Source organism: Manihot esculenta, chromosome 8 (genome assembly GCF_001659605.2).
Source record: "Manihot esculenta cultivar AM560-2 chromosome 8, M.esculenta_v8, whole genome shotgun sequence".
Classification (NCBI taxonomy): Eukaryota; Viridiplantae; Streptophyta; class Magnoliopsida; order Malpighiales; family Euphorbiaceae; genus Manihot; species Manihot esculenta.
Genome location: NC_035168.2, coordinates 32653795 through 32675013, shown reverse-complemented (window position 1 = coordinate 32675013; position 21219 = coordinate 32653795). Strand labels below are relative to the sequence as shown.

Sequence of the window (21219 nt, the reverse complement as noted above, 5' to 3'; positions counted from 1 at the left end):
CTAAGTAGAATAGAATGGGGGCTAGAGTGAGACGACACCATTCCTAATTTAAGTTAGTTCGGTTTAGTTTTGATAATTTTTTTTATCAAAATCAAATCTATTAAATTGAAATTTTGAAAAAGTAAAATTAAAACGAATCGAAATAATAAAAAATAAAATTGAACCGAATTTTTAAATTTAAGCGATTCAATTTGAATCGAATACTATTCACCCCTAACATGAAATCTCGAGAAATCAAATAAAATTAAAGTCATTGTGAGATTAATATCCTAGCATATTGAAAAATGTTCTATATGTAATGTGTGACACACTAGCAAAGAGTCTATCTTATATTTAATGACATGAAATCCTTTCTCAAAAATTAATATTAAAGATTTGCCAACACAGCCTTCCCTACCCTAGCAGAAGAAAAACACTAAATTTTTTTAATACATTTAGCAACTATAGACTCAAAATTATCTCTATCTATCATAGTTATAACTATTAGTATCAAAGGGCTTTTTCATGCTATATCACGATTAAATTTGATCGCAATACATATATATTCATGATGATTTTTTAAAATTACTCCTTGGGAATTTTGCAAAATGGGCCATGGGCCGAAACAAAGTAATTTGAGGGTCAATTTTCGGCTACATATAAATGGATCGGATTCTCCATAGTTCGTACGGTATTAAGCTATTGTAACCCACAGTTTGAAGTCCAACTCAAAGCGACAAGATGCCTTGTCTGAACCTTTCAACCAACGTTAGTCTCGACGGCGTTGATACCTCCGCCATCCTCTCTGAAGCCACCTCCACCGTCGCCAAGCTCATCGGCAAGCCCGAGTCCGTAAGACCCTCTTGTGCCCTTTATTTTTGTTGATTTTCATTTTATTTTGACGGCTGAAGTCTGAAGATGATTGAATTAATACGGAATTACTTTATTTTGTCTCAATTTCGATGGAAATTTCTCGGTTCTTAGAGCATTTCCTTAGTTAGTTCCCTTATTCCCATCTGACGCAAAGGGTCAAGGAGATTGTCGTCGCTCCCTGCGAGTTTTGGTTAGTGAGGGTGCATGTAAATCTGGGTCTTTTATTATTTTGTTTTTTTTTTTTTTCTGTAAATGTATATTTGAACTTCTAATCTTGCTTTTTCTTCTTGTGGTTGAAGTGTTGGTATGATGATTGTTTAAGAAACCAGTGCTACTTTGTTATTGTTAGATTTTGCTGATTGTCCTTCTGTTCCCAGGTTAAGCTCATATACTTGTTAGTTCTGTGAAGTTGCTATTTCAACTTGGAAATGGGTTTGCCTGTAGTACACATTTATCAAAATGTTTTCGTCTATGGACAAGTTTTGTGGATAGCTTGACATATGAAACGTTTTTTGCGAGGCTAATGTTTTGTTTGATAGATGCTCTGAGCAATGTTCATTAGCTGTCTGGCTGCGTAATACTAGTGCTCTAGCTAGTTTTGGTATTTTTTTGCTGTGTTTAATCCTTGGTCCTGACACAGGTAAATTAACAATGCTGTAATAGCCTCGTGGCAGCTATGCGCCCCACTGAATTCCATTAGTGTAGTTATCATATCTTTTTAAAATTTGTATTATGATAACACATTGTCTGGTGGGGCCAAAGCATTTTAAATTTATGTTATCAATTATAATGTTAAAATCACCTGGAAGAATGCTTTGGCATTGAAGTGAATTATTTAAATGTTAACTTGGCTTGGTTGTTGCTTGGATGATCTGTTTATCCTTTCATGTAATTCTTGTCCCATGTTTATTATTCAACTTCTATTGGGACAAACTACATAAGAAGTCCTCAAACTTTAGTTACCTTTGTGTATAGGTAGGACAACATCCTATTTTAATCCTTATAGCTAATTTTTCAGTTGGCAATTGGAGTTTCTAACTGTTTGTGATAGAAAAAATTGAACCCAAAGAAATCATGTATCTAAAAAAAATTGGAAAATTGGCCATAAATTATGAAAGGAGGGCAACAAAGAGATAAAAGATGCTAATCCTAGCTGGTTGTAATTTGTTTTAATTTGGTTTAGCATGCAGAGCAGAAGGCACCAAAGAAATCTAATCCGATGCTAGTGTGTAGTATTTTATGTAATGTGGATCCCAAATTTGTCTCAGTGGACTCCATAATCAATTCTTATTTCCACTAGCACCCTCTCTCTCTCTCTCTCAGGCACCAAAGAAATCTAATCCGATGCTAATGTGTAGTATTTTATGTAATGTGGATCCCAAATTTGTCTCAATGGACTCCGTAATCAATTCTTATTTCCACTCTCTCTCTCTCTCTCTCTCTCTGACTTGATTAGCTTGATTAGTAAGGTGTGAGGATTTCATCTGTAGCTCTCCTAACATTTAAAGGGTTTCTACTAAGTCTCTCTCTCTCTCTCTCTCTCTCTCTCTCTCTCTCTCTGACTTGATTAGCTTGGTAAATAAGGTGTGAGGATTTCATCAGTAGCTCTCCTAACATTTAAAGGGTTTCTACTAAGTGGTCATGTCTAATACTGTGGTGTTCAAAGGTGCAGGGTGCTTGAAGCATTTTAATAAACAGATTTAAGTAATTCAATTGTTGGATCTTTAGCATCGCTAGAGTTATAGCTATTATTTGTCAGACTTGTTTTGTGTGAAACTGAAATGTGAATCATGGGTAATTGGAAGTTTCTTCATTTTACATCTTTCTATACAGTACAAGAATTTTTATACTTAGACAATGGACCTGCACTCCCGAAACCCTCTACTTGACCTTTGTTACATTAGAACTTATAATTGCTAGTTGATATGAAAGAATGTAATCTTGGTTTCATGGCTACCTTTCTTTCTCCCTCTCCCTCTCATTTTCCCTCGTGTATTTTAGTTTCTGTATAGGGAACTTGTAATTGTTTGATGATTGTGTTGAAGGGATTTTAACCATATTATGTTTTACATGTTTGTTATTGTGCAGTATGTGATGATTGTGTTGAAGGGATCAGTTCCCATAGCTTTTGGTGGAACTGAGCAGCCAGCAGCTTATGGTGAGTTGGTGTCCATTGGTGGCCTTAGCCCTGATGTGAACAAAAAGCTGAGTGCTGCAATTGCGACAATCCTTGAGACAAAGTTGTCAGTGCCCAAGTCACGATTCTTCCTCAAGTTTTATGACACCAAGGCAAGCCATCTCAACCTTTAATTGTCAAAAAAATGGGGTTGTCGCCATGCACATGTTTCTTCTCATTGCAATCTTTCTTTTTGTTTAGGCCCATCAAAGTCAAGAGTATGCACAGTGTTTGCATGCTTTACACCAGCACTAGATTCATGTAAATAAATCTTTACTGTTCTGGAAGTGTGTAGTTATCAACTTTTATTTAGTATCCAAATTTTGTTTATTTGTCCATCAATGTTCACATCAGCAGCCATTAATGGTACTCATTGCCTCCTTACTACACTGATGCCTTTTTTTCTCTCTCTATTTTGTTAACAGGGTTCCAACTTTGGATGGAATGGATCCACATTCTAAGGCCAGCTTCTTGTCTTGGTTGCCGACGAGCTCAATGTCATGCATTTAGACAGCAATATCACAATGGTGATTTGGTATCAAAAAGATTCGACTATGGTAGTATTTACATTGTTTTTTATCTCCTTAGACATATGATATGTGGCTGGATGGTTCAACTCTGTGCTTCCTTTGGGGGACATGAACCTTTATTTTTACTTGACTCTGGCCAATGTTGTTATGGTACTCGTAATGTATTACTTAGATTTCTGAGTAAATTGTTCTGTCCTTAAGCTATGCTTTTTGAATGAATGCTGTATTCCTTTGTGAGAACTTGTTTGGACCTGACGTGAACTGGCTAAGAGTGTAGGATTCCTTTAGCATAAATCTTTGATGCAATGGTTATCCAATTGGCTATCATATAATATTAATTGTTTTGTGCGATTTATGAAGGTTCTGCCCACGAAGACTTTTCAATAATCTTAATTTAATTTTTAATAAAAATTTAAAAATAAATTTAAATAAAAAAGAGAGGAACCTTGCTGCTAAGTTTCCTAGAGGATCTCTTCATTTTGAAGTTTTGAATGTGGGCTTTTTCAAATTTTATTACGGCTGAAAGCTACAGGAACCTTCAAACAAACGAATCAGAAAACGTTGTTCTCTTTTGTTTCGTTGGATAAATACGAGAGCCGCAATTTGTCTCAAATTGATTTTTTCTCTACACAATACTCAGCAAAAACCAAATTGGCATGTCTTCATCCCCAAGAAAATGATGTGTATCATGTAACGTGGTTCTGCCACGTGTATCAAATACCATATCTGATTGGCACACGTCATCAGCTACATCACGTACTCCTCCCGATGGCCTTATTACCGTACATTCGTTTCCTTCGTCCCCAAGCTAAGCTCCGCCCAAATACAAATAACAAAGTTGACAACTTCGGGAACAAGTCGAGTAGGTTCTTCACAAATCATCTCTCAACCACAACATACAAAACCCTAGAAGAGTTTCTAGAACTTCACAGGTTTGATGAGTTCGTTTTTTCTTCAGTTTTAAGACTCGGGATTGCTTGTCAAGAAACGCTGATTCATTATTTTGGTGGGTTTAGATTTGAGAACAATCTTGAATAGGAAAATCTTGGAAATCTTTCATGACTGAAATGGGGGATGCAGCCAAGGAGAGTTCTTGTTCAGGGAGTAGTAGCAACAGTAGGAAGAAATTGCGGAGGAGACGCGGTGGTTGTGAATCGCTGGAGGATACACTTGATAAATGGAAGAAAAGAAATAAACTTGGTGAAATTCGTAAGCCTCCATCTAAGGGCTCAAGAAAAGGTTGTATGCGAGGAAAAGGCGGGCCGGATAATCAGAGTTGCAGATATAGAGGTGTTAGACAGAGAGTCTGGGGCAAATGGGTTGCAGAAATTCGAGAACCTGCCGGAAAGTTTAGCTTATTGAATGATGCACGTGGGCATAGACGTTGGTTGGGTACATTTGCTACCGCCATTGAAGCAGCTCAAGCTTATGACTCTGCAGCGAAAGCTATGTATGGTTCTAATGCCATCCTTAATTTCCCTGACTACAATTCGGAAACTGAGTCTAGAACAACTTCAAATAGTCGTGATGATAATCATATTGAGAAAACGAAAAACCATAGTTGTGGGGTTGGCGGATTCAAAGAACAAAATGGAAAATCAAAGGAAGCAGAGAGCATTTCAAGATTGAAAGATGAGGGAAGTATTTCAAGAGCTGATTACAGATCTTCTACTGATCTTGTTAAAGCTGAACCAATGGTGAAAGGAACGAAAGAGGAATTTGCAAGAGTTATGGAATCCCGTGGACATTACTTGCAGAGTGAGATGAAAAATGTGAAAGCTGAATTAAGCACTGATTATGAGTGTTCTAATGAAATAAAAGAAGAGCTTGGGAGAAGTATGGAATCAAATCAACATGATGGGTTGAACAATATGCATATGCCAATCTATAAGGACGATGATTTGAGAATTGATTGTAAGCCCTTTAACGATGTTGAGAAGCTGATGATGAGAAAAGTAATGGAGGGAGAAGGGTCCAGTTACTGTAATCCCCTCGAAGTTAGACATGACAATATGAGCATTGATTTCAGAGACATGAACTGCTATCAGGAACTTGATCTCAAGTGTGGCATTAACTCTGCACTGCAAGCAGAGAGGACTTATGACCATGATCACTTCCAATTGGGTTCTGCAAATTACCAGCAGAGCAATCTTGCTTATCAATTTCAGAAGCAGAACCCAATAGCTGATCTTCTAGACTGCCAGAATCAAACAGAAGAAGCAAAGGGAAGCGTGGATTGTAGTTTCAACTTATGGGAACCTGAGTTTAATTGGGGTTCAATGGAAGAGCTAGGATTGATGGAACCATGGGATTTTGGATTCTAGCAATTTTGTCAAATGACCATGATAAGAAGCAGCAGAAACATTAGTCATACAGGATCTGCTACAGTACTACCACCCTTTTTTCTTCAAATTTTGGGAGATCTCTGCTTAATTACTTCCATATTATTTGTGGATATTCCTTAATCTTTAGGAAACAACTTCTTGTGTTGGCTGTTGGGCACTTTTCCATTAATAATATAATTATATGTATTCTTTCAATTGCCATTGGATTGGGATATAGATATACACTTTGACTTCTTAGAAAGCAGAAGCTAGGCGGTTTTTCAGGTGATAGCAAAGATCAGAGTCTCTGTTCCCAGCTAGCATTGGGGCTTTCTAATTTTTAGGTCTCAGGCCTCTATTTGTGCTGCTTTCTTTTGGAATTTTTTATTATTTGAGTTTCTTGTACAATAAATATTAAAAATTTTATTATTTAACTTTTTATATTATAAAAAAATTATTAATTATTCTTTAATTTTTAAAAATATCTTTAAAATTTTAAAAAATTTAAAAATTACTTTTAATTTAACAGTTAAAATTAATAAATAAAATAATTAATAGATTTTTTAAAATATTAATAACATTTTAATATATTTTTTAAAATTAAATAATTTACTAATGAATTTTTATATAACAAATGCTAATTTTTTTTAAAAAAATATTTTATTTTATTCATTATAATATTTAAAATGATATTAAAAATACCATAGAAACATTGATTGGTTTTTAAATAATAATAATAATAATAATAAAATCAACATAAAAATTTTAAGTACGTGATAATTAAATTTATAATCTATGACATTTTAAAACAAATTAAACTATAAAAATTTGAATATTAGGAATAATATTAAATAAAAAAAGAAAGTGGATTTATTGTGAATAATTAGTAAAAACTCAATGTTTCCGTTGGTTATGTTATCTTTTGATCTAACTTTTTTTTTTTTTGAAGTCTTTTGATCTAACTTATTATTTTATCTATAAAATATTATATTATATTATATTATAAAATAAAATTATGCACATATATAAAATTATATATATATATATATATATATACACAAACAAACGAGAAATGTAAAAATTCTATTGTTAATTAGCGGTGAGTAATATTTGGTTTAAATTGAAAAAGCCAATCGAACTGAATTAATTTAAAAATTTGGTTTAGTTTTTTATTTATTTCGATTCGATTTGATTTTTAATTTAAAATTTTTTTATTTTTTCGGTTGAATTTTAATAAAAAAAAATAAAAAAAATAAATCGAATCGATTAGTGATTGTAATACCCGGCTAGACCCCGGCATCGGAATTCCTACTTTCCGGTGGAATCTTGGATGTCGGAACCCTCTAGAAGGGTAAAATATGTTTTATAAAATGTTTTTACATGTTTTATGGTTTTATGGAAGAAAGAATTGAGTTTTGAAAGAAAAAGACCAAGGAGGAAAACCCAGGTTCGGCCGCCGAACATGGGGGTTTGCGGAGACACCTTTGGCCCCCGAAGGTGGTCTGGCCAGCCACCTATAAAAAGCCCAATGTCCGAAAATGGACGAGTTTTCTCTCCCTATTTTCGGCATAGGTGAGATTTCGCCCTCCTTTCGATGATTTTGTTGTTTTCCTTCAATCCCTTCAAGTTTTGATGAGTTTTTTTTTTTGTTTTGAAGATTTTTAAGCTAAGATCAAGTTTTTGGAAGTTTGGAGACCCCGGAGCTCAATTTCTCCAAATCTCCAAGTTTGGATCACCCTCCTCTCGATCTTCAAGAGGTAAGTGTAGATCCTTCTCTTCTTTCATGTTTTAAGTAAGTTTTAAGTTGGTTTAGGCTAGAGGTAAAATGTTAGAGTTTATGTACCCTTTATGTTAAATGCATGCTTAATGTGATGTTTGTTGGGGTATAGGCTAGTTTTATGCCCCTATATGCTTAAATAAGTGTTTATGCATGTTTTAGAATAGTTGAATGCATATTGAGAGGTGTTGGGATGGTTGAATGCAGGAAGCAGAGTCGGGTTCTGCCATTCTGGAGAATCCAGGTTCGGCTGCCGAAACCATGTTCGGCCGCCAAACCTGCCTGGAAAGGCAGTTTTGGCTGCTGAACCCTGCCCCCGAAAGCTTGGACTTTCGGCTTTGGAGGGGAGTTTCGGCCGCCGAACTTGCCCCCGAAGGTTGGTGACTTTTGGCCGCCGAACCTGCCGCCGAAAGTGCCTGAGTTTCGGCTCTGGGAGGACTTTCGGCCGCCGAACTTGCCGCCGAAAGTCCCCTGTTCAGCCTTCCTTTGCCTATTTTTCCTTGCATGTTTATGATATTTTAGAGGGTTTTTGGGGAGATGTTTAGAGTTATGTTAGAGTTTATTTGGTACCTCATTTGAGTCCACCTGTGTAGGATCGGACCCGAGGAACCGAGGAGGCCAGCAGAGTTAGCTGTCTCAGAGTCAGCCAGAGGTGAGTAGAACTAAAAACTATGTTTTAAAGTAAATGAAATTTTTAGTATGTTCATGCATCACGAATGTCATGATATGTACTAGGTTGTTTTGCATTAGAATTCACGAATATGATGCATTGCATAATATGTTGTTGTTGTGGATGGATTTTGGATGACCCACTAGCTCTCGAGATGATATGTTACGGTACGGTATGGAAGTCCAGTGAGGCCCATTCTACGCCCCTGGCATATTGGATATGTTATGTTATGTTATGATAAGAAAAACACCAGTGAGGCCTATTCTACGCCCCTGGCATGGTTGGATTTGTAGAGGGTTAGTGGCGACAAATCTATCCGTGATGTGAATTATTTGTGATGTAATGCATTTCATAAAGCATATAATTATTGAATTGTTTTATTGTTCTGCTCACTGGGCTTTAGTAGCTCACCCTTTTCCCTTAACCCCCAGACTTGCAGGTTCAGGATAGATCAGGAGGTCAGCAAGAGTAAAGGCATAGTGTATGTAATAGTTAGTTGTGGACATAAAAGATAATGTGATGTAAAGTATTGTACATTGATGTTATGAGGTTTAGTATTGTGCTTGGCCCTAATGTAATATTAATTCCCTTTTGTACATGATCTATATGAAATATTTTAATGTTGAGTTATGTTGAACCAAGCTTGACGTATGTAATGTGGACCCAACTGGAGCATTTGATGAGGGCTCCAGTAAGGGGTTTTATGTTTACTGTATGGTGCATGCTCAGGTCAAGCTTGGTGTATGAAAAGTTAAAGTTTTTATGAAAATCTATGATCATGTATGAGATTTTATCAGGTATGACAGGTTGTATGTCAGGCTTGCTATGGGTCCTAGCGACCTTAAGTCGATATGGATCCTAGCGCCGATAGCGGTCCGATTTTCGGGTCGTTACAGTGATAATAGTATATTATTTTCAATAATATAAAGAAATTATATCATATTAAGGTTAAAATATTCTAATTAAATTTTAAAATACTAAAAATAAAGTGTAAAAATAAAAAATTTATTAAAATTTCAAACCGATCAAATCAAATTGAATCGAACTGAATCAAACCAGTTCGATTCGATTTCTAACTAAAATCGATTCGATTTGATTTTCATAAATATTAAAATTTTAATTTTTGATTTATTTGATTCGATTCGATTTAAAATCAAACCGACCGAATACTTAGCCTATTGGTAATAATGAAAATATAGAATAAATAATATTTGAATTTAAATAGAAATTTCTTGACCTTTTATAATCTACATCCTATAAATTTAAACGCACATAATATTCTAACTTTAAAAAAAGCAGCTAACATTTTTTTTTCCAATTTCTATGTTATCCATGGGGATATAATATAGAATTTCGAATGTGCATTCATATGATTTAAAATATTTTTTCATATAAATAAATTTTATTTAAATTAAAATTTATACATAATTTTACCATATATCAATCTTTGTAAAGGTGTGTATAAGATCAAGACTTTTTTTTTATAATATAGAAAATTACTGTTATTTTTGTCTATTTATAGTTTCATTTCTTTCGTTGTTGCTATATGTTGCGTATCATAAATTATTGAGATAATCATTTTTATTTTTAGAATGGAAAATTACTCGAATGACATTGGTTGGGCAAATGAGTTCTGTTTAAAACGGTATATTACTCTACGGTTTTGTTCGTGAGCTACTCGAAGTTTAACTCGATAAAAGTTAAATCGAACTCGATTCGATTTTTAAACAAGTTAAGTTCGAGTTTAATTTTTAGTTTCGTTTAGTAAATAGATCAAATTTGAGTTCTAAAATATTTGACTCGTTAAGACTCGTAAGTTCGATTTGTTTTTTAGCTCATGAGCAAGCTCCCAAATAAGTTCGTGAATAGTCTTGTTAAACAAGCTAAGATTAATATCATAACAGAAATCAACTCAAATCTTACATACACTTTCATGAGTTAAACCTAAATTTTCTAAAATTCAGCCTATATAGTTTAATTGCATTGATAAGGTACAATTTTAGCACACATTCTACTCTATCTTTAATATTGATCTGAGGATTTTCTTATTAATCTTATGCCTTTTGTTGTATTTTTATAGAAAAGCGTAAGAACATCTAATTCATCCTGAGAAAAATTATTGAATAAGCTTTGACCTGTGATTTACGCAAACCTGCTAGTTGATCCAGTTCCTCCAGAGTCAAAATTTGCTCAAAGGTTCCAGGCAGAGGCTACTGAATGACCCAGTCAATATTGGACCTGAGCTTTGCCCAAACCTTCAAGCAAATTGTTAGTCCACGACAAAAAGTGCGATTGACTCAAAAAAGAAAAAATAAAATAAATCTACTTATTTAAAGATGCAAAATCCCATGCGATTTCATCTCAGAAAGTGCAGCATGATCTCTCTCAAAAATCAAGGAATGTCTACCCCTCAAGAAAACAAATTAAAGAATTTATTTCATTGAAGATATTCAAATCATGTTTTTTAGAAAAGATCAGTGAGGGTTCTGCTAGGGTTCAGCTACTATAAATACCATGCTTGTCGACGGTAGCAATCATCCTCTCTTCTGCCGAATTCTTTTCTTTCTTTTTGTATTTTCTTTCAACCATATGTGGTTAACTTTTTTAGTTCTAGTTAGAGATAGGTTGAAGTTGAAGTTTCTTCATGGATTGTGAGATCTAAACATTATTGTTCATCTTTATTCTTCCAATTGTTATACAAATTTCAGTTCTTCTTATTATTATTACTTTGTTAATTGATCAATAGGGCCCGCTGTTCATATTTTTAAGGTATTATATTGTTAGTTTGAATGCTTGAAATCCGTAATTGCTTGAATTATTCAACAATAAGTAACAATTAATGTAACCCACTAAAGGATTGCATGATCTAGCTTAAACTCACCACGTTGTTTGATTTATTGGTTAGAATTTAGTCTCTCTAATTCTTAAGACAGTTGATAAATTAAATCCAATGGACATTTTTTAAATTATTTGTTGACTAGGGTTAACTAGTGAACGTTTTCTAATTAATTTAGATCTAAGGAGAGATTGGTTATGAGGAGTATCTTACATAACTAGAACTAATTTATTGGAATGAATAAAAATATTTTTATTTCTATGATTAATTCGCACAATTAAAATGAATCTTAATTTTCAACTAGAATTTATTTTCATTGATTAACTCAATTGTTTTATTTTATTCTCTTTATTATTGCTTTCTTTAATAGTCTTGATTTTTAACTTACTTAAATCTTGATCAAAACCTCCATTTTTACTTTTTTGTTTGTTGTCCTAGTTATTGATTGGAGATTTTTAGTATCAATTCCTTGTAGATTCGATCCTATACACAATTTATATTTGTTGGATTTCAATAGGTTATTTTTTATGGTTTCAACACCCATAAAAAATTGGCACCGTTGCGGGGGAGTTGATTTAGACTAATTTATTCCTTTTCATGACTAGGTTTGGTTGTGAAGAAGATTTGCTTTGCAACTTAGAAATTGAAAGAATAGCCAAGAACTTGCAAAAACACGCAAACTTGAGAAAACAAGCTGTATTAGCATCCACTTCTATTATTTGTAAGGAAACAACTCAAGAATTGAAGACCGCTGCACAAAAAGCTTCAGAAACAGCCCTTGTTACAGTAGCTAAACCAATCGCCATTGAAGAAAGAGCCCTCTTGGTGCAAGAAAGGACCCTGCATGAACTGGCAGCACCTGTTGGCAATCAAGCACCACTATCCATTACATACCCACCTCTAGTAGTACCTTTTGAGCTAAAAACCAGACTGATCCACTTGTTTCCCAAGTTCAGAGGGAAAAAGAAGTTCAGAGGGAAAAAGAAGTTCAGAGGGAAAAAGAATGAAGTTCCACATAAGCACCTTAAGGAATTCCATATTAGTGCTCAAGCATGAGATGTCAAGGAATAACTGAATAAAACTGAGAGCCTTTCCCTTTTCACTAGATGAATTCACAAAACATTGATTGCTTTACTTAGCACCTGGATCCATCACTACACAGGCTGAAATGGTGAAAGCCTTCTTGAGCAAATATTTCTCAACCTCAAAGGCCATTGGCATTAGAGCAGAAATTAATGGTATCAAACATAAATATTCTAAAGAATTGTACGAATATTGAAAGAAGTTTAAAAGATTATGTACAAGTTGCCTGCAACATGATATCTCTGACCAAGGCTAATTAATGCAGCATGTGAAGGATCCATTGAAGATAAAACACCTCAAGCCATAGGAGAGTTGATCTCTACCATGACAGCCGCCTCAAAGCAATTTAGAGACTAAAAAGAGCAACCTAAACATTGTAAGTACATCCTCCCTTGAATAAAAGATTTCTGATCTGACATCTGCAGTGTAAAGTCTTATTGTAGAGCAAGTTGAACAAATCAAAACTTGTGGAATCTACGCCATAATGGGACACCCAACAGATATGTGTCCTACCTTTCAAGAGGATGAATAACAAGTCAATGCACTTGGAGAGTTCGTTGGCCAAAGAAAGTATGATCCATACTCCAATATGTACAATCATGGATGGAGAGATCACCCAAACTTCAGCTATGCCAAATCCAATGATTTTCAAAATTTTCAGCTAAGGCATCCTCCCCAAGCAGCTCCTCAAAAATAAGGTATGCCCTTTGAAGATATTATGAAGTCTCTCACTAACTCAGTTCAGAATTAGAACAACAGGTAAGCCAAGTAGCTACATCAGTGAGTAGGTTGGAGTCTCAAGAAAAATTACTTTTACAAATGGTGGTCAATTCAAAACAGAATACCAGTGCTATCACTTTGAGTATTGGACAAGTATTGGAAGACGATAGATTTGAGCAGAGACTTGGGCAAACCACTGAAAAGGAACTGCAAATTAAAGAAGCAGTTCACCAGCAACAAAAAGAAGACAAGGCAAACAAGAATAAACAACTAAATTAGTTTAAAGTTCATCCACCATTTCTAGAAAGATTGGCCAAAACCAAGAAAGAAAAAGAAGAAAAGGAAATTCTTGAAACTTTTCGAAAAATTGAGATAAACATTCCCTTATTCGATGCTATTAAGCAAATACCTCATTATGTAAAGTTTTTGAAGGAATTGTGTACCAACTGAAGAAAATTAGCTGAGCATGAAAAGGTGAGTGTAGAGGAGAGTGTCTCCGTCGTTATCCATAGAAAACTGCCAACCAAATGCAAAGACCGAGATATATTTGCTGTCTCTTGCAAAATCGACAATATTGGCATAAAAAAAGCTATGTGCGATCTTAGGCTTCGATCAATGTCATGCCTTTGTCCATTTATGATTCATTGAATGCTAGCAAATTGAAGAAAACTAGTATTGTCATTCAGCTTGTTGACAGATCAGTTATTTATCCAAAGGGTGTTCTTGAAGATGTATTGGTCAAGGTCGACGGGCTAGTCTTCCTTGCAGATTTCTACGTTATCGATATGGAGGAAGATAAGACTAATACAACATCTGATGTCCTCTTGGGAAGGTATTTTCTCAGCACAACGAGGATAAAAATTGATGTACATGATGGCACATTGACCATGGAGTTTGAAGAGGAAGTAATTAAATTTAATGTTTATGATGCTATAAAATACCCTTGTGATATTCTCCTATTTATGGGTTGGATGTTTTTTATTCTTTGAGTCAAAGAATCTTTGAGATGAGCCATGATGATAAACTAAATATTGTTTTATGCAGAAACATCAACACTGGAAGTGTAGAGGCTAAGGATGCGATGGTAGATGTTGAAATTTGAGAAACTGTCTGTAGCCTCGAATATGTGCAAGATCTAACCCATACAACTTTGACTTGTGATTTGCCTAAATCCAGCTCTTAATTGCCACCATCTGTCTTGAAGGCACCAAAGCTAGAATTAAAACAGTTTCCCGATCACTTAAAATATGCCTATTTAGGGCTGAAAATACACCACCTATCATAGTGTCTAATATGCTAAACCACCATGAAGAGGAGAGACTGCCACAAGTGCTCAAAAAACACAAGGAAGCAATAGGATGAACCATCGCTGACATAAAAGGTATATTCTCATAAACTTATATGGATCGAATTCTCATGTAGGATAATTGCAAGCATGTTCGTGAAGCTCAAAGGAGACTTAATCCATCAATGATGGAGGTTTTCAAGAAGGAGATAGTCTAATTCTTAGACGTTGGGGTAATCTATCCCATATCAGACTGCGAATAGGTAAGTCCAATCAATGCGGTACCCAAGAAAACAGGAATTACTATTGTCCAAAATTCTGATGGTGAGTTTGTTCCTACTCAAGTTCAGAATGGTTAGAGAGTGTGCATGGATTATAGAAAATTGAATGCATCCTTTTCTTAGTAATTCAGGGTTCCATAGAAGATTCATCAAAGATTTTTTCAAAATTATACAGCCCCTATGCAAACTTCTACAAAAGGATGTACACTTTGACTTTGATGAGAAGTGCAAACTAGCCTTTGACACAATCAAGGAAATGCTCGTGACAGCTCCCATAATCTGAGCTCCAAACTAGGATTTGCCCTTCAAAATTATATGTGATGCAAGCAACTATATAGTTGGAGCTGTTTTAGGATAAAGGGTTGGAAAATATTCTCATGTCATAGATTATGCCTCCCATAGCTTGTACAATGCACAATGTAATTACTCCACAACAGAAAAAGAACTTCTTGCTGTAGTGTTTGCTCTAGAAAAATTTCGTTCTTATCTTATTGGAACTAAAATGATCATTTATTCTAACCATGCAACATTAAAATACTTATAAAGAAGAAGGAAGCAAAACCAAGGCTAATTCATTGGATTATGCTCTTGCAAGAGTTCAATATAGAATTTCATGATAAAAGGGGAGTGAAAATCTGGTAGCTGACCACTTAAGCTGCATCCTCTCGCCAAAAGAACTTAGGCCAATCAATGATGAATTTCCAGATAAACATCTACTCTCGGTCAAGCAAATTTCTCCATGGTATGCTGATATTGTGAATTACTTGATGACCGGTGAGCTGCTCAAAGAGTTGTCTAGACATAAGAAGGACAAAGTGAAAAGTGATTTCAAGTACTACGTTTAGGATGAGCCATACTTGTGGAAACATTGTTCTAACGAGATAATAAGAAGATATGTTCCAGACCATGAGATAACTTTTGTCATGACTTTTTGCCATTTTCATCCATGCGAAGGAAATTTTGGTCCTTGAAGGATGACCCACAAAATCCTTAAATGTGGTTTGTTTTAGCCTACCATTTCTCGTGATGCATATCTGTTTTGCAAGTCATGTTCTAACTGTCAGAAGGTAGGAAATTTAGGCAAAAGAAACTAGATGCCTCAAACACCTATTCTCGTTTGTGAGATCTTTGATATATGGGGAATAGATTTCATAGAAGTCTTTCCCCTTTCTTTTGGATATACTTAAATTATACTTGCTATGGATTATTTGTCAAAATGGGTGGAAGCTAAGGCCATCCGAACTGACAATGCTGCAATTGTAGTTAATTTTGTTAAGGGTCACATTTTTTCTAAGTGTGGAATTCCCATAGCCATCATTAATGACCAAGGGATGCACTTCTGCAACAAGGTCGTAGAAACGCTCTTCAAGCGATATCATATCCTTCATAAAAACTTACATTGCCTACCACCCCCTAACAAACAGGCAAACTGAAGTTTCCAACAAAGAAAACAAGGCCATCTTAGAAAAAATAGTCAACCCGAGTATGAAAAACTAGAGTTTTCGCTTGGACGATGCTCTGTGGGCTTTCTGAATAGCCTACAGAACACTTATTGAGATGTCCCTTTATCGCCTAGTTTATGGCAAAATTTTCCACCTTCCTATTGAGTTAGAACATAAAGCTTATTAGGCTATTAAACGCTACAACTTCAGCATGGATGAAACAGGTGCACACAAAAGGTTACAACTGTAAGAATTAGAGAAATTGAGACTTGAAATATACGAGAATTCCAGAATCTACAAAGAAAAAACCAAAGCTTTGCATGACAGCCTGATCTCCAAAAAATAGTTCACTATTGGCTATAAAGTTTTACTTTTTGATTCACGATTAAAATGTTTCCAGAAATATTAAAGTCCCACTGGATAGGTCCCTTTGTCGTCACCAACATTTTCCCTCATAGTGCAGTAGAGATTCAAAATCTGGACAGTGAAAAAGTTTTCAAAGTTAATAGACATCGTTTGAAACTATTTTATGAAGGATGCGAGGTTCAAATTATTAAGGACATCCTACTAGATAGTCCCAGTCTTGAGATTTGACCAAGTCTAGAGTGTCCAACCATGACATTAAACTGGGGCACTAATTGGGAGGCAACCCAGTTGTGAAGATTTGCCCAAATCTCAACTCACATCCTAGCATCTTGATGCTTTATTGTTTATCTTCATTAACTGTTTTGCAGGGTCTTAGGAAAATCGATCACCCTATTTTATCGCCGATTAATTTTTTTATTATTACACTTTTTACCCTAATTTTATTTTACTTTCACTTTCAGTGCCTTTTCTCTCAATTTCACATTGCAGGTCCTCACTATCGCTGATAGCATAGTCTGACAGAAGATGGTAGCCATCACTAGGCCTGACCTTTGTTGTTGTCTCGGCCTCCCAAGACCAGTACAAGTGTGTACAACGACAGTGACAGCGAACCAATCAACAACCCACCACCAATCGAGGACACCACCACTATTGCCCAGTCACCGTCTACCCCACCATCACTGACCCTTTGGCCACGACCTCCTGTTGTGCTTACCTATTAGAGCCGTCCGCATGCCCCACCTAGGTCACTGATTGTTGAACCAAGCACCAGCCACTACAGAACATCCTCGAAGTCTTTCTCCTCCTTATCTCCTCACGGGCGGAAATGGCCTACTGCTGCATCTTCTCTCCAGTGTCCTACCACCTGACGTTCTAGTCAGGTGCACGATAGATTCACAACGAGTAGTTCTTCTACATCCTCTAATGATCACACCACTCCTGACTTTGGTAAGGATTTTCCCACATCCCTGCCTGTCCATGACTCCTCGTGAACCCTAATATTCAACAAGCTTACTAAGTGCACCCAATATGATGCTATCTCCTCCCTCCCCTACATGGAAGGTAAGTCCCTTCATCTTGACATACTGAATGAACTATGAATTCGAGATGAAGTCTCTGATTTGATTAGTGGCATTGGATGGGACATATTCTTTCACTTATGGTTGCCTGCTTTCATTGAGGTTACCCATAAATTTTATTGCACATTTTTCTTTCACAAAAATGCCATGCTCACAATCAACATGCCTAACACAGTCAATTTTAGGCTTTTAGGTCACCGTTTTCGTATGTTAATAGCTGAATTAACTCTGCATTAGGTTTTGACCTCCAAGTTCCCACCTGTGACTTTCCTTTTGACTTTGATACAACCTTTGTATATGCTGATTTCTGTAACCATCCCCCTGATGCATATTGCCCAAACAAGTCCAAAGATTTATTTTTACGGAACCCCTACCTCACTTATTTACATAGGTTCTTAGCCTACTCATTTTTTGGTCATAAGGATGTGTCTAATATTCTCACCAAAACAGAGCTATTTTTCTTGTGGTTCATGGTGTCTAAGCATAAGTTTAATTTTGAATTTTGTGTTGCAGCTCAATTCTCTAATATCCTATCCTTCTGCTGCCTTCTCATCCTTGGCCCCGTGATTACCCTTTTGGCTATAAATTTGCATCTTTTTGACCCAGAACATACTGACCTTCACAAAGCCAGCAAATCAACCCCTCTAGATTTACGTGTCTTAGATGATATAGGGTTACTTCGTAGGGTTAGTGTCGTTTACTTTTTGACTCCTGTAGTTCTAATTATTCCATGCCACGAGCATGTGTTTCATTAGGATCGCCCACCCTCTCCTCAACCTGCTGCAGACCATGCTAAAGCACCTACAACAGACCCTGCTAAATTGCACCCCTCTCCAGAATCCCACTTGGTTGCCCATTTAGATAGGATAGACGAATGTATGCAACGTATGAAGGGCTTGCTACAGCTTTTGATTAATATTTTTCCCTAAACCAGGACAACAGCCTTGAGATTGCACCACAGGCTTGCCCAAATCAACATGCCTAGGGAAGTTACTATCTTACTCATTATATCTTTCTGTTGAGGGATGTTTAGGCTAGGTGTGGGGGTGAGGGAATGAGGGATCATAGTAACTAGCACATGCTGTGCATTTTTTGCACCATTACTACTTTTTACACATTTTTCTTTGCACACACAAACACCAAAGCATGATAATTAGATCATCAACACCATTCTTATGACCTCATTTATTTGCTTACTCTCGAAACCTTGATTGTATAACTTATAGTGGGTGCTTCTTTTGAAGTCTCTTTTTGCTCATAGTGGTTTAGATGGTTGTCTTAAATTATAATTGAGATGAGTAAAACTTATAATTATGTGATAGGTGCAACTTGCTCGGTAAATGCTGCTGAAATTTTCTCAAACCATGGAAGGGAATAAAAAAAAATGGCGGTGTGCAATACAAATTAAACTTGCTATGCTAGTTTAAGACTATGAGCAGAGCTAGTAGCCACTTGAAAATTATGACTAACCAAGTAACCGGGGATGGGTATCACAATTTGCACCTTCGAGTAAAAAGGTTGATGAAATTTTAAGCAAGAAAAAGTGCTTTAAATAAAAGTACCCAGGAAACCAGTTAAATATGCACTGGAAATGGTAAGGGCAGGGTGTAGTAATTGCTATGTAGTTGCCCCAAAATTTAAATGCTTGAATGAATAACAACAAGCTCTCTCTCTTGTGAGGAAAGCGCCTTTGAGCCACGGTTTGCAAAAGGAACTTAGGAAGAATCATCTTGGTGCATGCTGGTTACACTGTAATGCTTCAATCTTGGAGTCTTGATTGGTAGATTAAGTGGAATGTGGGAACAAAAAGGAAGATATTGATGGTCTAAATTATTCTATAATTGAGGACAAGTAAATATTTAAGTGTAGGGGTATTTGATAAAACACAATTTTAGCACACATTATACTATATCTTTAACACTAATCTGAGTATTTTCTTATTAATCTTATGCCTTTTTTCATATTTTCACAGAAAAACATAAGAATAGCTAACTGAACGAACATCCTGAGAAAATTTGCTGGACAAGGCTTGACCTGCGATTTCTGATCCTGTTCCCCCAGAGTCAAAATTTGCCCAAAGGCTCTAGGTAGAAGCTGCTGAATGACCCAATCAATATTGGACCTAAATCTTGCCCAAACCTTTAGGCAAACCGCCAGTCTATAATAGAAAGCGCGACTGACTTGGAAAAGAAAAAAAAATTAGATCTACTCATTTAAAGATGCAAAATTCCATGCGATGTCACCCTAGAAAGTGCGGCATGATCTCTCCAAAAGTGAAGGAATCTCCACCCCTCAAGAAAACAAATCAAAGGAGTTATTTCATTAAAGATATTCAAATCAAGTTTTTTAGGAAAGATTAGTGAGGGTTCTGCTAGGGTTCAACTACTATAAATACCATGCTTATCGACTGCAGCAATCATCTTCACTTCTGTTGAATTTTTTTCTTTCTTTTTATACTTTCTTTCAGTCATGTGTGGCTAACTTTTTTAGTTCTAGTTGGAGATAGGTTAAAGTTTCAGTTTCTTCATGGATTGTGAGATCTAAACATTATTGTTCATTTTTATTATTCCAATATTTATACAACTTTAGTTATTACTATTATTATTACTTTGTTAATTGATCAATAGGGTCGTTGTTCATATTTTCAAAATATTATATTGTAAGTTTGGATACTTGAAATTCGTAATTACTTGAATTATTCAATAATAATTAATAATTAGTGTAACCCATTAAGGAGTTGCATGATCTAGTTTTAACTCACCACACAGTTTAATTGTTGGTTAGAATTAGGTCTCTCTAATTCTTAAAGTGGTTGATAAATTAAATCCAATAAATTTTCTTTGAGTTGTTCATTGACTAGGGTTAACTAGCGAATATTTTCTAATTAATTTACACCTAAAGAGAAATTGGTTATGAGGAGCGTCTTTCATAAATTATTAATTATCTTGGTTATGAGGAGCGTCTTTCATAAATGGAACTAATTTATTGAAATGAATAAAGATATTTTTATTTCTATGATCAATTCTCACAATTGAAATGGATCATAATCTTCAACTAGAATTTATATTCATTGATTTTCTCTCAAGTCTTTTATTTCATTTTCTCTTCATCATTGCTTCCTTTAATTATCTTGATTTTTAACTTACTTGAATCTTATCAAAAACTCCTTTTTTACTTTCTTGTTTATTTTCATAGTTATTGATTAAAGATTTTTAACATCAATTTCTTGTAAATTCAATTTTATTTACTCTATACACAAATTATATTTGTTGGATTTAGATGTATTATTTTTCATATTTTCGACATTCATTGTACATTTTTAAAACTTGTAAATATTCGGATTGTGAAAATTTAGGAGCTCATTTTGTATAAATTTGAGAGTTAATAAAATTGTTTAGTTTTAAACTTATTAGTTTTAAACTAAAACTTATTATAAACTATTCGAAATTAAACTAGATAATGTGTTCAACTCATTTAAACTTGTTTGCTAAACGAATTAAATTTAAATTCGGTTTATTTTTAAAATGAATAAAATTTAAATTTAACTTAGAGTTAAAAATATTTAATAAAACAAACTTAAATTCTTTAAAATACTGCTCGTCTCGATTCATTTGATTGAATAAATTCTCAAAATTAATATATTTTCACTAATCAAACTTAATATTTTTTTTATCCAATCTTCCTTCAATTTTTTATTGTTTTGAGAAAAAAACTGAAATACAATTTATCATTAAATAATGTAAAAAAAATTAATACTGATATCTCTTATTTTTTCAAATAAATAATTTAATTTATATT

At 34.8% G+C, this 21219-nt stretch overlaps 2 protein-coding genes and 1 long non-coding RNA gene across 4 annotated transcripts; all 3 read left to right on the top strand.

Moving 5' to 3' along the window:
• The first annotated feature begins 660 nt into the window (after positions 1-660).
• Positions 661-3758, top strand: LOC110620055 (macrophage migration inhibitory factor homolog). 2 transcript variants are annotated; one of them, XM_021763625.2, is made up of 4 exons: positions 661-831; positions 2941-3141; positions 3230-3289; positions 3454-3758. In XM_021763625.2, the coding sequence occupies exons 1-3, from the start codon at positions 721-723 to the stop codon at positions 3281-3283; spliced, it is 366 nt and encodes a 121-aa protein (XP_021619317.1). In that variant the 5' UTR covers positions 661-720; the 3' UTR covers positions 3284-3289; positions 3454-3758. The 2 variants fall into 2 exon arrangements, with proteins under 2 accessions (XP_021619317.1, XP_021619318.1); XM_021763626.2 differs by lacking the exon at positions 3230-3289.
• Positions 3759-3905: 147 nt separating this feature from the next.
• LOC110620254 lies at positions 3906-6328 on the top strand. Its single transcript, XM_021763906.2, has one exon. It carries the CDS (start codon positions 4617-4619, stop codon positions 5880-5882), a length of 1266 nt encoding a protein of 421 aa, XP_021619598.1. The 5' UTR covers positions 3906-4616; the 3' UTR covers positions 5883-6328.
• A 10533-nt stretch (positions 6329-16861) lies between these two features.
• Positions 16862-20019, top strand: LOC122724454. The gene is made up of 2 exons (XR_006351827.1): positions 16862-17404; positions 19394-20019. It is a non-coding gene; the product is annotated as an uncharacterized LOC122724454 (long non-coding RNA).
• Positions 20020-21219: the final 1200 nt, after the last annotated feature.